The following is a 16,093-nucleotide window of genomic DNA, read 5'->3' as shown; positions in this document are numbered from 1 at the left end:
AGTCCACTCGATCGAGATAGAGTTACCTGGACGAAGATCTTTAAAAATTTCTTCGTAGAAAAATTAACGGATCAACTGTGGTCCTTGATCTGGCGTTAAATCGGTTTTGCGCGAATTTGATATCCCAAAATTTGCGGCTGAAAGATCGCGCGGAGTGGTACAGGAATCAGCGAGAGGGCGTCCCCGGCTGCCATATTTAGAAGTAGACGTTACCATATTAGGGAAAGTTTGCCAAATATGGTGAACAGAGGTGGTCCTTCCTTTTCAAATGATCACTCGGCGCGCCGCGACAAAACACCAATCCAACTGACAGTAGCGCTTCCTGCACGCCTCTCCTCCCCTCCTCTTTTACCGGTATGTCCTTCCTATTTCTACGTGCTTACTAAAACATACGGCTGATAAGCGGCTTTCTGTGTTGATCCGCTATTTCTTACTATCTTCCAGCTTTCATACTTTTTTATCTGCTTCTGTTTATGTTCAGATCGATGTATTTCATTTCTCAGTCAATCGTGGTTTGATCGAAATAAACAGTTTGGTTAAAAATAATAGGGCGAGTTAACATCTTATAATATATAAAACTCTTTCAAAAGTTTCTTTCTATTGATATATTGTTTCTGCTTTACCTTAACATTAACATTAATTTGAATATCATACTTTTAATTCCGATGAATATCTAATCAATATTGTTGTACACAAGGATACATTAGGGGCCACATACTGATATTTGTTTGCTTTTAATGTTTAAATATACATATGTAGAAAGCATTGGAAATTGTGCAAGAATTCTATGTCTCATACAGTTGAACTTAGTAATGAATAGAACAATTAAAATTTCATGATATTCATATTAGTACTCTTTTTTTTCATGCAAATGTCTTGACATTACTTCTTATAATTGTAAACATGTTCATCCATTGTATGTTCATCTAGTAAGAGTTCATACAAATCGAATGACTACTGATTTGTTTTATTGTTCTTACATAATGTACTTGTTATGATTCACAGAACTGATATCTTATTATAGATGGAGGTATAAAGAATCTTAGATGTATTAATAAAGAAAAATATATAGTATAAAAAGATAAAATAAAAATCTCTTTTAGATAAAATAAATTAGAATTTTATTAAAACAGTATAACTATACATTATTGCATTATGCTGTACAAGGCACAAAAAAAGACACATAAAAAATTGGACTTACAGTATTATAAATTAGTAATTAACTATTATTATTTTTATCATAATAAATTTCCTATTAACAGAGTCATTCAATCATCTGATGTTATTGATTGTGCAGCAGAAAATAAAGTATCATGAACTTCACGAACAAATGAAACTTGAGCTCTTACAGTCATCAAAAACTGAGGATATGTTAAAGCAGGTCCTTCTTGAGCTCCAACAGTATCGGTACGTGTTGGTATAACAGATACTGGTAGGTACCTTACAGAGCTAGAATTTTGTGATAGACATTCTATAGAAGTCTTTAAGTGTAATTCTATCTGATCGCAAATTGAATAAAATTCTTCCATATTTTTATTGAATCGATGATCAGACTGATCCACACCGCCCTTTAGAGATCCAACATCTACCAAACTGTTTTGATGTAATGTATGTGCTGCAGTTTTAAGAGCTATGGCTAATGATTCCCTTAATGGACCAATTAATGATTTAACTTTGGAAATATTGTCAAGCTTTTCTTGAGTTTGCTGTTGTTGTTGTTGTTGTTGCTGTTGCTGCTGAACCTGTGGCTGTTGCGTTTGTTGTGGATTTTGCGGAAGCTGAGGATTTACAGGCTGTGTCATTTGGCTTACTCCAATTGTTCCTGGTTGTTGAATTGGTGGGATATTCATAGCGGTCCTAATAATACAATAATTTAAGGAAGTCTATATATTATGTATAAACAAAAATAGAATTCAAATTTGCAGTTATTATTAAAAATTATTATACTGCGAATAATATAAACTTTGATTTATTGAATTGTATTGTAATCTTATATCCGATTCTATAAAATACATTTTACACTAATTTTAATTTCAATAATTTTCAAATTACCTTTTATTTTAGTGCTAAAGAAATTATTTTCTTTGTAGTTTCACGCCTTCTCTCTAATAAAGTATTTAAAAAATAAAATGATATTCTTCTAATATTCTAAAATGTTTTGTTGTGGTTTGAAACCGAAACTTAATTAGATCGAGATGCTAGCTCGTCATTGACATTTTATACCACAGGTTGGGTGCGTGTTAGAAAAGTCATTCTAAAATACCCTAGATCGTAAAATGACTTTTCACTTTATATTTTATAATAAATTATATTCGCTATATTTTGGAACAAAATATTAATCGAAATTATTGATAATTGTAATAATAGTCACAAAATTAAATGAGAGATTTATACATAAATTTTTGAGTGAATTTTGGAACTCAAATGTGGAAGAGATGTCGATGGCTGCGGATGGCTACTTGTTCCCAAGTTCCCACTCTATATTATCCTAAATGATGTGTTATACCGGTCAGTGTCCACAATTTGAATTTATAGTTTTCTTTAGTGCGATAAGTGCAACTGAAGTGATATTTTCAAGTACATTTACTTGACTGTACAATGTATATTAAGTCTATGGTATTGGAAGGATTCAAATCATATGGAAAAAGAATCGAAATAAATGGGTTCGATAAAGAATTTAACGCGATCACAGGATTTAATGGTAGCGGGAAATCAAACATTCTCGATGCAATATGCTTTGTTCTGGGAATTTCGAATCTTGGACAGGTGACACATTGCTTTTTACCTTTTTTTATTAATGAAATATCTTAACTGTAACCTCAGTGTACTCTTGCTTTTCAATACAATTATAGTTTTATTGAAAATAATGTGATGCGAGTTGCGTATAGTTACATTATAAATATGCTTTAAACAATTTTACTCAGACATTAATATTTGTATTAAATTAATTGGAAGAAACGTATTTTTTATCCTTTTATGATAGGTGCGCGCAACATCATTACAAGACTTAGTTTATAAATCTGGTCAAGCAGGTATAAAGAAAGCTAGTGTTACTATAACATTTGACAATAGAGATAGAAATTCGTCACCTATGGGATATGAACATCATGAAGAGATAACAGTTACAAGACAAGTTGTAATTGGTGGCAAAAATAAATACTTGATCAATGGATCTAATGTACAAAATAAACGTGTCCAAGATATGTTTTGTTCTGTCCAATTGAATGTAAATAATCCACATTTTTTGATAATGCAAGGAAGAATTACGAAAGTTTTGAATATGAAGCCTATGGAAATTTTGTCTATGATAGAAGAAGCTGCAGGTACTCGAATGTATGAAAATAAGAAAGAAGCTGCTTTAAAAACCATAGAAAAGAAAGATAGTAAACTAAAGGAAATAAGTGATGTATGGATTAATTCTAACAATTAAGTCTGTCTAATTTAATAGTACGTAATTGAATGAAAGTATTTTATTTCAGATTTTAAAAGAAGAGATAGGACCAAAACTAGCAAAACTTAAAGAAGAAAAAACACAATATGTTGAGTTTCAACGTATAGAAAGAGAATTAGATCACTGTAAGAGAATTTACTTGGCATGGAGATACGTGACAGCCTTAAGAGAATGTCAGAATGCAGAAGAGAATGTACAAAATGTCAAAAATAAAATAGAAGATAAAAAAAAAAGCATTAGTGCTGGTGATGAAGAACTTAAGAATATAGAGAAAGAATTAGATGAAATGGCTAAAAAAAGGGATGCAGTATGTATTTTAAATAAAAATGTATTGTTACATTTTTACATTTTTTATTCATCTATCTTATTTTTATAGGAAGCAGGAGGTCAATTAGAATCTTTGGAGAATGAATTAAAAGAAGCAGAAAAGAAACAATTTAAATTGACAGCTGAAGTTAATAGTAATAAAGAAGATATTAAAACTGGCAAAAAAGAAATAGAACAATTAAAAGCTAATGTAGTTGATGATGAAAATGCTTTTACATCAAAGCAGAAAGAATATGCCAAAGTTGAAGATCTTTTTAGGATATTAAAAGAGACAGATGAACAGGATTGTAAGGCAGTATTACTAGCGCAAGAAAAGTACCAAAAAATTAGTTCTGGTTTGTTAGAAAGTCAAGATGGCGAAAACGCAACATTGGAACAACAATTAATAAGTGCCAAGCAAAATGTAACAGAAGCACAAACGCAACGTAAGCAATGTGAAATGACATTAAATCATAATAGAGAACAACTAAAGAAAAGGAAAGTAGATTTAAAAAATACTGGAGACGAATACAAAAAATATACTAAAGATCTTGAAAACAAAGAAAAAGAAATAAAATATTTAAAAAACGAATTAAAGAAATTAAATTACGAAAATGGATCTGTAGAACGACTTAGAGAAGAAAAACGTGCACTAACGAACGAAGTATTAACATTGGAAGAAGAAGTGGATCATTTTGAATCAAGATATCCTCAAATTAGATTTGAATATCAAAAACCAGATCCTAATTTTAAACATGATTCTGTGAAAGGAGTCGTATGCAAATTAATCACAGTAAAAGATAAAAAAGCAGCATATGCTTTAGATATAGCTGCAGGAGGGAAGGTATTTAATGATTTTTACATAAAATTTATTTTCTAAGTAATATTATTATGCTCCTAAATACTTGTAATACTCGTATATTCAAATTAAATATCTTAATGAATTCTAAAAATTTCAGTTATATAATGTAATAGTAGATACAGAAACTACTAGCAAGAAAATACTTCAACATGGTCAGCTACAAAGACGTGTAACTATTATTCCTTTGAATAAAGTAAATGGAAGACCTATGGATAATCAATTAATTAATTTAGCACAGAAGATAGGTGGTGTGGAAAATGTTCAACCAGCATTGTCTCTCATAGATTTTCCAACAGAAACTACACCTGCTATGACTTGGATTTTTGGACAAATCTTTATTTGTAAAGACATTGAAACTGCTAAAAAGATAGCATTTCATGATAATATAATGAAAAAGTGTGTTACTTTAGAAGGAGATGTTGTTGATCCTGCTGGTACGTTATCTGGTGGTGCAGCATTAAAAACTGGATCAGTTCTTTTGAAATTAGATGAATTAAAAACTGTACAAAATAAATTAAATTTCAAAAAACAAGCGCTTCAAAATGTTGAGTCTACATTAATGAATATAAACAGTGTTGCTGAAAAATACACTTCATTAAAACAAACGTTCGATTTACGGAACTACGAAATCGATATGGTGAAACAAAGATTAGAACAAACAGAATATTATAAAATAAAAGAAGAGGTATGTAGAATAAATATAATTTACAAGAATGAATAGCTACTTAATAAGTTCTTTACAGATTGAATCCTTGGAGAAAAGTATCGAACAACTTTTGCAAACAATGGCAGTGGCAGAAAAAAATGAGAAGGAAAGTACTACACATGCTCAAAATCTGGAGCATCAATTGAAAGATGCTGGTAATATCCGTGAAAGACAATTAAATGAAGCCAAATCTGAATTAGAAAAATTAAAGAAAAAAGCTGAAAATAGCCGTAAAGAGTGGGAAAAACGAGAACAAGAAGCAGAAGTGCTTAAGTTGGAAATAGAAGAATTACAGAAAAGTATTGTAGCTGGGAAAGAACAGTTAGTAGCATCCGAAGAAAAATTGAATGTAGTAGAAGAAAAAGTAACTGTGTTGGAACAAGAATTAAATGAAGTGAAAGCTAATGTAAAACGAATACAATCCGGTATAAAAGAACAAAAAGACATTATTAATAAGCAAAATGTTTATATGCAGAAGCTTATGATACGAAAAGAAGATATCATAAAACAAAGTAAAGAAGCAGAATTAGATATTAAAAAGCTAAACCATGAAATTAATTCAATTAAAAATATTGCTACAGATTGTAAAGAAAAAGTTTCAGAACTTACACGGAAGTATGAATGGATTGAAGAGAATAAAATTTATTTTGGGAAAGCTGGTAACTTCTTTTTACATTTCAATTACATATTGCATTTGTTTTCAATTTTTAAGTAGTGTATCTATAAAATATTTATGTTTTATAGGCGGTATTTATGATTTTAATGTCAATAAACCGAATGAAATGGAACAAAAAATACAACAGCTGCAATCAATCCGTGAAAATTTAAGCCGAAATATCAATACACGTGCTATTAGTCTTCTTGATAAAGAGGAAGAACAATATAATGAAATGGTGAAGAAAAAGAAAATAGTTGAAAATGACAAACGAAAAATATTAGAGACAATTAAACATTTGGATGAGAAAAAGAAAGAAACATTATTGGAAGCTTGGGAACAAGTATAGTTATTTAATTTTAATTAAGTTGAATTAACTTACATATCAAATTTATATTATATAATTATTATATGTCAATTTTTAGGTAAACAAAGATTTTGGATCAATTTTCAGTAGTTTACTGCCAGGAGCTGATGCAAAATTGCAACCCCCTGAGAATCAAACAGTTACTGAAGGATTAGAAGTGAAAATTGCATTTTCTGGAATTTGGAAAGAATCGTTAGGAGAATTATCTGGGGGACAAAGATCTTTGGTTGCCTTGTCCCTAATATTGGCTATGCTTTTATTCAAACCTGCTCCACTTTATATTTTGGATGAAGTTGATGCTGCATTAGATCTTTCTCATACGGAGAATATTGGTATAATGTTAAAAAAACACTTTAAACATTCACAATTTATTGTTGTGTCATTAAAGGATGGAATGTTTAACAATGCTAATGTAATATTTACAACTAGATTTATTGATGGAATGTCAACAGTGTCTAGAAGTGAAAGAATAAGAGTTAAGTAAATATATCATACATTTTTCAATCTACATAAATCTATTTGTATAAATATACATATATATAAATTAATTTTATATCTAATAAGTATTTTTTTAAAATGATGCTCCTGTACAATAGTATGTTGTGTAATTTTTATAAATTATGTCTGAAGTGCGTATATCATATTTTCATTATTAAAAAAATTCCAAATATTGGATTCCATATCAAGATATAGAAATATAATTTATATTTCTAGAATTATATCGATTATATTATATATACATATATTTACATATGAGTATAATAATAAATGATAATGATAAAAAATTAACTTTGTCTTCATAAACTACATCTTTATAAAATATACATATAATTAGTAAATTTTAATATTTTGTGAATGTATAAATGCTTTTGTAAAATACTGTTCAAATATGTATATCTTACTCAAAAGAAGAGCTATAAATCTCTGTTTTAAAAGGAATCCATCATTGATGGGAATTTTTTTAATATCGATATATTCTCTAAAAACATAGTACGAACAAATTTCTTATATCTTTAGAGTGTATTTACCAAACTTGACCAATTAATATCTTTGAAGAACGGATGTTGTTTTATCTCAGGTATTGTCATCCTTTCGTTTGGTTCATATTTTAGAATCTGCAAATACGCAAAAAATGTATATTTTATGTTTATAGATCATTTAAATATAAAATGTGATGTAAAAACATACATTAAGAAGCAAAGACTTCGCATTTTCAGAAAGCTTGCTAGGAATGTTAAGTATGGAATGTGACTGAAATAGACCAGGGTGCTTTGCTTGAAATTTCTGCAATAAAAAGTAATTATATAGTATCTGCCTTATATCATATTTCTGTAAGAAAATTTTTATTTTTATTTTTACATACATTGCCAACTATTAATTCATATAATATAACACCAAAACTCCAAATATCCGTAGCGGATGTAAGAGGAATCATAGGTGAAAACGTGCATAATTCGGGAGATGAGTATGGATATTTGTATTTTAATAAATCTATATCGTGACGAGGTACAACATATGTTAACTGTACGTGCTCATTATCATCAAGCAATATATTATCAGGTTTTAAGTCAAACACAAGAACTTCTTGCTGATGTAATGCTTCTAGCGCTAAAAGTATTTCAGCAGACCAAAGACGAATTACATTTTCTGGTATTGTCCAAAGTACCTGTTCAGTGTCTACATTACTGTTTTTTGTTGATTCCGTTAGAAGTACATTCCTTTGAATTTGCTGATTATTTGATATGCAATAGGTATTCGTTTCTAGTTGATTATTAATTTCTATTAATTTATTCAATTCGTATTTTTTTTGAATATTATCATTTTTATTCTCTACTGCAAAATATGTACTATCTAAAGAACTTGTTGACTTTTTTCTTTCAAAATGAAGATTTTTGTAACTATTTTTTAACGATGAACTAGCACTGCTATTATTTTGTGACAAGTAATTAGAAGTTATCACATTTCTCTCAGGTATTTTTTCGTTTATAATGGATTCATTCATGCCGTCAATTTTTAATGATATATCATTAATATCTACTGATACTTCATTGCAACTTTTTGATTGGTATATACTGTTTTTAAAATTTAATAACGAAGTACTATTCTCATGATTTATGAAGCAGTCCGATTCACATAAACGATTAACAACCGAATTACTTTCCTTTAAAGTTGCATTAACCGATTGTAACAGTATTTGTGCCTTCTCTAATAATTGCGTAGTAGATACATCGGTATATTTTTCGTAATTTTCTTCTACTGTAATCGGATGTATCTCCATTTGTACTTTGGTATTTGTACTTATAAGGTTTACATTTTCCTTGAGTATAGTGCTTTCAGTTTCATTTACATCATTTTTCCTTAAAGTAATATCACTAACATCGATTGTTTTTTCAGTATCATTTTTTGCAGTTTTTTTATCACAATTTTTATTATTATTGGGATTGTAATGTGATGTTATAAAATCCCACAATCTTCCATGGCTATAATGTAATTCAGTTAGTTTTCAATGAATATCAGATAATAATGTAATTCTTAATACATACCTCAGATGTTGTAGGATCAGGAATACACTTGTTTCTGTTTCAACACATGCATGTAAACGGACCATGTATGGTATTTCACCACGTAATATATAATTATTTATACTTTCTTTATTTGAAGATAACTTTTCTATGGCCTGAAATTATTAAGAGAAATGTTAAATGAATTTACTTTGGTGTTCCATATTTTTGTTGTAATCAAATTACATCTTTAAATTATCTATATAATGTTACTTTTACAATGTTGAAGCAGTTTTGACGAATATCCTTTACAAGCATTACTGACTCTATTATTTTCAATACTTTGTAATATTGAAGTTCTGATATAGGTTTATTTAACACTGAAATATTACAATTTAGATATCTATTATAAAGCTTCTCAGCATGGTCTAAATATTTTGATATCTTTTCTTTAATTTTTTCTGCCCTTTTTTTATTTGTATCAGATTCAACACCAGATCGAAGACTAGAGATTCCCATTTTATATTGAGTAAATGCTTCTTCATACTCTGCAAGGTCTTCATGCTTGACAGCTGCACTCATATGTGCAGATGCAACTAAAATATATTGTGGTGAATCTGTCCATGATTGTGGCAGATCGGAATCTTCATGAGTATTTATTGAAGTGTTTAAATCGTTACTAGTAGTATCAGTATTTATATTAGTGTCTGATGTTTGTACAATTGCAGAATTACTCCTAACATTATAATTTTTATCTTTATAGCAATTGTTATTTTTGTTACAAATTAATTGATTATCTCCTAATTCAGAGACAATTTTACTGTGATCATTATCTTCTATTAGCAATTTATTATACTTGCTTTTTGTCATAGATACTTTTTTATTTTCAGTTTCATGACTTAAATCATTTTGTGATAAAATTTGCTCTTTGGATTCAGATGCTTCTTGAGACTGCTTTACTTCATTTTTAGTAGTAGATAAATTTGTCAATGAAGTTTGAATACCTTTAGGTTGAAGAATACTTTGAGAAACATTATTTGGCAGAGAATTTATGTAAGTATGACGATCCTCCTCTGCAGATGTATCAGAACTAAGAGATTGAGAGCAATCATTTAAATAATAATCTGCATGACTAGATTCAAAGAACTTTATGAAAATGTCACTAGAGTATAAATACGAATGCCTGCCTATAAATTCTAGAAACTTTAATGCACATTCCCTTCTCTCTTCAATAACTTCAGCTTCAAATCTGCCAAAAAATTTTGGCTTTGGAAATGATGGAAAGTTTTCCTTAATTCGCGATTGCGAGTATAATACATTTAATTCTGAGTGGAGTTTCTTAAAGTCATTATAACGTTTCCATACAGATACTTTAGAAATTTCTTCATGAGAGCTTTTCAAAAATACCTAAAAATATATAAATATATATAGTTATAAATTATGACTCACAACATTTCTATAATTAAATCATAGAATATGTTAATTTATCACAACATGTATTAAAAATGAATTTTAAAATTAATATAATATTAAAAAACCACGAGAAAAAGCAAATAAATGAATTTAAAGATATCTTCTTTGATATTTGATTGTTAATTTATCTGATTATCGGACTGTTTTACTCTATATACATTATATTGATATTTTATATCATACCACAGACGTGACTTTGTAAATAGTAAAGCCTTTCTTATGCCGTGTCGTTTCTGGAATAATAAAACGCCTCACCCATTTGTCTTTAGTGGGTGCCATTGTTTATACACTTTAACTATAAAACCAGAAGCTCAATAAATTGATCGCTTTATCGTTTTAATTTGTGTATTTCTGTCATCATACTTTCATGTATCTGGCTTTTTTCTTCGTTTACGTGGCATGTATGTCGCGAATGATTGATTCTCAATAAATGTTACTTATATATATTTACATTTATTGGTGCGATAAACTAGTTGGTTATAGTAGATGATTGTTTATAACATATGTGGTTTTATTTTTTTTATGAAATTCGTATACTTCCTACGCACTACAAATGAACAAGTGTGGAATTACGAGTTTTTTTTTTACTATTTTTGACAATTGTCACAATGAATTAGATTGCAATTCTCAATGCAACCTCGTCTCACTATTTACTATTTATGTATTGCAACTGAACGAAAAAGAACGATTATTTCCAATCAACCCTTTCTTTTTCACCACCTGAGTGGTACTGCGCTTGCGATGCGATGTTATAGACTTAAGAATAGAACAACATACATAGAATAGGAATCGGAATAGAAATTGACGTGTAGGATAAAGTAAAGTGATTATCATTGACGTTCTTTAAAAGCTACCCTCTTACAAACATACATATCTGCTTTCTTATCTCCAATGCTAATTTTAGAAGTTGTCAGATTTGTTTATATTTGAACAATCATTAATATTAAACTGGGTTTACAATATACTGTAGAGAATGCTTTAATGATATAATCTTTTAAAATACAATTCTATGAAATCATGTATTTTACATTATACTATTCTTTGGTTTATGTAATTCGCAGACGAAATAAAGGATGGACTTAATATCACGTCGTACCTTCAATGCATTTTGTGTCACGTGTTTCTACCATCCATTACTATGTGGTGTATATATGACACTATATACCACTTTCGTGTCGCATGCGACGTTATCGATCTAATATAGTAGCGGTTTGAATTAAAACTAAAGCCCTCTATGAAATTATAAATAAAATACATATAGAAAGGATATTCTATAATCGCAAATGAAATATAAAATTTTATACTTATACATACTCTTATTTATGGATAACTTAATTATGTCCAATGAATAGGACGAAAAGAACAATGAAAGAGTAAAAAAATCAACAGAAACTTGCTTCTGTGGATAAATACATACATATACTGATCAAGTACATCAACCTTTATGAGTATACTAAAATTAAGACTTAAGATTTGTGTAATGTCTTTCGTGATATCCTGAGCGATGTCTTTTTATACAATGTTTTGCGATATCTTGATATATTCTATGGCGTCTCATGATGGTTGTTATTATTTTATTTCTTGCCTAATGGAAGAGAAAGGAATTTTGGAAACATATCTAATAAAAGATTATATATATAGAAATATATATACATGTATGTATATGGAATATACATTACATACATAAATGCGATAGACTTTGGGCTGCAGATTGCGTAGTTCTTAGGTTGGTATCATTCTTCGGATAGTAATATTGGGAAATATTGATGCTTGTATCCTTTTTCAAATAGTAATATTACGGAATATTAATATTTGGAAAACACGACATAAATTAATACTATTTATCGATAAGATATCTACACTATTACAAAATCTTATGTTTTATCATAATATAATACATAATTTATATGTATATTAGAAAGAATTATGTAATTAACTTGCGTAAAAAATTTCAAATTTTTTCATTTTTTGTAGAATTTCCTATGAAAGTAAGTATCGAGAAAATGCAGTATCAGGGTAATAGAACATAATACCAGGATAATACATACCTGAGTCATCTGTGTTCTTGATGGCAGAAATAGGAATTAAATTTTAAGTTACATCATTTTGCGCGGTGATCTCGTATTGAAAAGTGGAAGTAACTGCAGAGAGTTCGTTATAGATATGGAAAGTTTAATATACATCGACATATTAAATGCTTCAAAATGGTGAGAATCTTAATTTGAATCGTTCTGTATTTACAGTTATTAACATATTGCAAACGGATCTAGTGCTTGAGGTCGATCATGAAAATTGTCATATTTTTATTGTTGTTCTTTAGAGAGAAACAAATTAACTAAATGCTGGGCGTAGTTGGTAATAACTATTATTCTGCTATATGTTAACACAATTTATAGTGATTTGTCGTATTGTCATGTAAACATACGAATATGGAAATTTTCAGGAAAATTCGATTAGTATCTGTGTACTGATAGAACGTGATACGTTCCTGAATCAATCGTACTCTGGTGGTAAATTTTGAAATTAAAATTTGAAATTATTCCATTTCGCGCGGTGTCATATTGAAAAGAAGAAGTAACTGTCGAGAATTCGTCGTAAATTCGTCGTTCGTGGAAAATTTAATATACAATACGAAGACATTGGTTTAAAATGGTGAGAATATTCATTTGGTTCATTTTATAATACAATTTATAGTGATTTGTCGTTTTTCCATGTGAATAGAGGGTTATTAGTTTTCGATCAAAATCACCTACATCGAAAGGCGCAAATCACGTATTATTAGAATGAAATTTTATTCCTTTTTATTTCCTTTGACTTTCTTCTTTCCCTTTATTTTCCTTGATAGTCTATCCCTTATATTTTTTACTTTCTTTTTCTTTTCTTTTATACATCAAATTATGGTAATTAACGAAATATAATTCGATAGTCGTTCGATTTTACGGTAATAATAATTTTACGATATTTTATTTTAATTTTGTTCGTTTACGTTATATCATTTCGTGCGTGTTTACTGTATATGCGTATCTCCGCGTTTCAGTATGACGTATTGTTTTTTTCTTGAAACATAATTTCGGCCTGTTGGAAACATCCTTTCCAAGAATTCGATGACTCTTGTTCGTACACACTCGACTTACCGGCGACGTCCTCCCCACCCCTCGCCAGCCGAATTCCGTTTGGCAAATCGACACGCGGGGATCATTCTATGGACGAAAATCGGATTGATTAGATGTATCTATACTCTGCAACAAGTGTCCTTTTTTTACTACGTAGTATTTTTTTTAGTGATTTTTCTACCAAATTCACGCTACTGCTATGTCTAATTAATGTACGTTTTATTCGTTAATTCATTATAATCTATTAGAATCCATTATTAGATTATCTTTTTTTCTTTGATCTATTTTTTGTTATCGTATTTACGGGTAGCTTGTACAATGAGCTTTCAGAAGCAACTTTAACCTTAATCGCTAAAACCCAATTAATTGCTTCACTTTGGTATAATTTGTTACTTTTATATACTTATTTTAATGTTTCGGTCTCTTTTTGTGCAGATCATTGCTTGATTGCGAGGAAAATTTGAAGACATTAGACAGACGCCACGAAATTCGAAAGAACGCCACGGTGTCTGATTAATTCGATAGTTTTCTATGCAGATACGGTAACACTTGACTTATTCTAATGAAGGCAAACGTATTTATACGTTTGTTTGTTCTTTCTATTGGACACTTGGTAATATTTATTTAGTATGTAATCGATTCTTAACAAATAATTCGCAATGTTAACACCATTAATACTTAATATAACAAAATTATAAATTACTTTATGATTTATTAAGAATACGAAGGTGAAGACACCATTAACCGCTTCTTATTTCGGATATAGATACATATTAAATTAATTTTTTATTTCAAACATACTAAATGAAATGCTTTATTATTTAACATTAACGTAGAATCTATAAAGTTCTATTTAAATTAAATTAAAATAACTTATATTTTGCTGCATTCCCGCGAATTTTCTGCAATAATATTGTCACTTCACAATTTTTTTAATAATTCCTATTATTTTCTAGAAGAAATGCTATTGCAGGCAGGTTTGAAGACATATTTCGTTAGTATAAAATGTATTTGAAACTCTAATAATGGACAAATTGGGTGCATTATGGAATATTGATAGAGATTTGAATAATATTGTAACTAATAACTCCATATTAAATATTTCATATTCTAATATGATATCTGTGTAATCTATGTAATATGATATTTGTCTGTGGTAAATGAATAATAATTACTTTATAATTTTGAAAAAGCAGTATTTTCATAAATGAACACTGGATAAGAAGAAGAAGAAAAGTAGTATTTTAATAAGAATTTTTTCTTCCAGAAAATTTTTGTGACTGCGCGCAATGCGGTCAGTAAAGTCAGTGTTTGCTGCGTTATATTACTTTTCATATTTTTTTAGAGCGTAATAATTTTCATTAAATTTAATTATAATAATCAGACGCGAAAGTAGAGTCAGTGTGTTCGCCAATTGTCACTTGATTTGAACGGACGTGTTAATAGCCTATTATTTTTCTTCTTTTTTTGTTAAACATTCGCTTTCGGTAGTAGAGTCGCAGGTCTCGCAAGAGGATAAAGCCTCTTGGAGCTCGACAATGTAAGTATTTTATTATTCATATTTAGTTTGAATTACTATTAACTTTTATTGAAAAAAACATCAAAGTTCTAATGTTGAGGTATACAATAAAAACATTTAACGTTCAGAAATCAGTAGAATTTCAATTTCTAGATTTTTAATTTTTATGTCAGGGTACCAATTTTTATTTTAACAATTAATTTAATAAAATTAGGATTTCAATTCTTTTTGTTATTAAAATTTCAAATTTGAATAGAGTTTTGTTTTTCGTTATTTAACATTTTTTAAGAACCAAAAGTCCGTTTTCAGGGACAAATTATAGCATTTCACATGTTTTGTTATAGGTTTTTCATAATTTCCATTTTTTCCTCTTCTCTGGGAAGGATGAAGCGGTACTTCAAATTTCAGCATGTAAGAATCTTTGCACATTGTATTTTATTAATTTTATTCTTTGTATTTCGCTGTAATTACTATTAATTAGAAATTAAAGTCTGACTTTTAATTTTTTTATTAGCATTCCAATTCCTATAGTAATTAGAGTTTATTAGGAGTTTAACATTTTTGTTATTAAAGTTCTGTTTTTATAGAATTTCATATTTTATTATGTCAGATTTTTTTATTAATCATCAATGTGCTTCTCAAAATAAATTATAACAATTCATATTTTGTTAAAGGTATGTCACTCCTTCCCGTTCTTCCTGTTCCCTGGAAAAGACTTACTTGTGCTTCAAAACCAAAGAATGTAAGTAACTATTTATTTTGTGCTACATTTAATTCAATTCTTTATATTCTACGATAATTATTATTCATTAAAAAATAAAATCTGATTGAAAATTTGACAAGTTGAACATTTTTCATTCTTGAATCGAATATTATTACTAAAAATTTTTATTTAACAGAAATTAGTCTTTTATTTTAAATAAAAACTTTTAAAGTAATTAACACCATCATTACGAGTAAATTAAAATATTCTGTGTTTTGTTACAGTTTTCTCCCATTGAATTCGGTGATTCCAATTTGATGATGGCTTGATGACGAACTCCCTTGGATCAGAACAATATCGAGGACAACATTCTTCACATCTAATCGTGAGTCGCATGTATTTTTATTCCTGCGGTCTCTCAATCATGTCGAAGGATG

At 28.8% G+C, this 16,093-nt stretch overlaps 3 protein-coding genes across 4 annotated transcripts; 1 reads left to right on the top strand and 2 right to left on the bottom strand.

Moving 5' to 3' along the window:
* The first annotated feature begins 264 nt into the window (after positions 1-264).
* Positions 265-7,343, top strand: LOC126863738 (structural maintenance of chromosomes protein 2). 2 transcript variants are annotated; one of them, XM_050614199.1, is made up of 9 exons: positions 265-354; positions 2,536-2,766; positions 2,984-3,406; positions 3,480-3,758; positions 3,828-4,601; positions 4,717-5,304; positions 5,363-5,984; positions 6,070-6,323; positions 6,406-7,343. In XM_050614199.1, the coding sequence occupies exons 2-9, from the start codon at positions 2,599-2,601 to the stop codon at positions 6,829-6,831; spliced, it is 3,534 nt and encodes a 1,177-aa protein (XP_050470156.1). In that variant the 5' UTR covers positions 265-354; positions 2,536-2,598; the 3' UTR covers positions 6,832-7,343. The 2 variants fall into 2 exon arrangements, with proteins under 2 accessions (XP_050470156.1, XP_050470157.1); XM_050614200.1 differs by having other exon boundaries at positions 279-354; positions 2,546-2,766.
* Positions 1,098-2,245, bottom strand: LOC126863750 (mediator of RNA polymerase II transcription subunit 29-like). The gene is made up of 2 exons (XM_050614222.1): positions 2,053-2,245; positions 1,098-1,857 (listed from the first exon to the last, which is right to left on the bottom strand). Exon 2 carries the CDS (start codon positions 1,848-1,850, stop codon positions 1,269-1,271), a length of 582 nt encoding a protein of 193 aa, XP_050470179.1. The 5' UTR covers positions 1,851-1,857; positions 2,053-2,245; the 3' UTR covers positions 1,098-1,268.
* Positions 6,663-11,181, bottom strand: LOC126863741 (ribosomal protein S6 kinase delta-1). Its single transcript, XM_050614206.1, has 7 exons — positions 10,505-11,181; positions 9,122-10,255; positions 8,891-9,024; positions 7,711-8,827; positions 7,536-7,631; positions 7,376-7,462; positions 6,663-6,802 (listed from the first exon to the last, which is right to left on the bottom strand). The coding sequence occupies exons 1-7, from the start codon at positions 10,598-10,600 to the stop codon at positions 6,779-6,781; spliced, it is 2,688 nt and encodes an 895-aa protein (XP_050470163.1). The 5' UTR covers positions 10,601-11,181; the 3' UTR covers positions 6,663-6,778.
* Positions 11,182-16,093: the final 4,912 nt, after the last annotated feature.

The sequence above is a fragment of the Bombus huntii genome, chromosome 3, assembly GCF_024542735.1.
Source record: "Bombus huntii isolate Logan2020A chromosome 3, iyBomHunt1.1, whole genome shotgun sequence".
NCBI classification, from domain to species: domain Eukaryota; kingdom Metazoa; phylum Arthropoda; class Insecta; order Hymenoptera; family Apidae; genus Bombus; species Bombus huntii.
The sequence above is the reverse complement of the archived record's forward strand: the minus strand, read 5'-3'. Positions and strand labels throughout refer to the sequence as shown.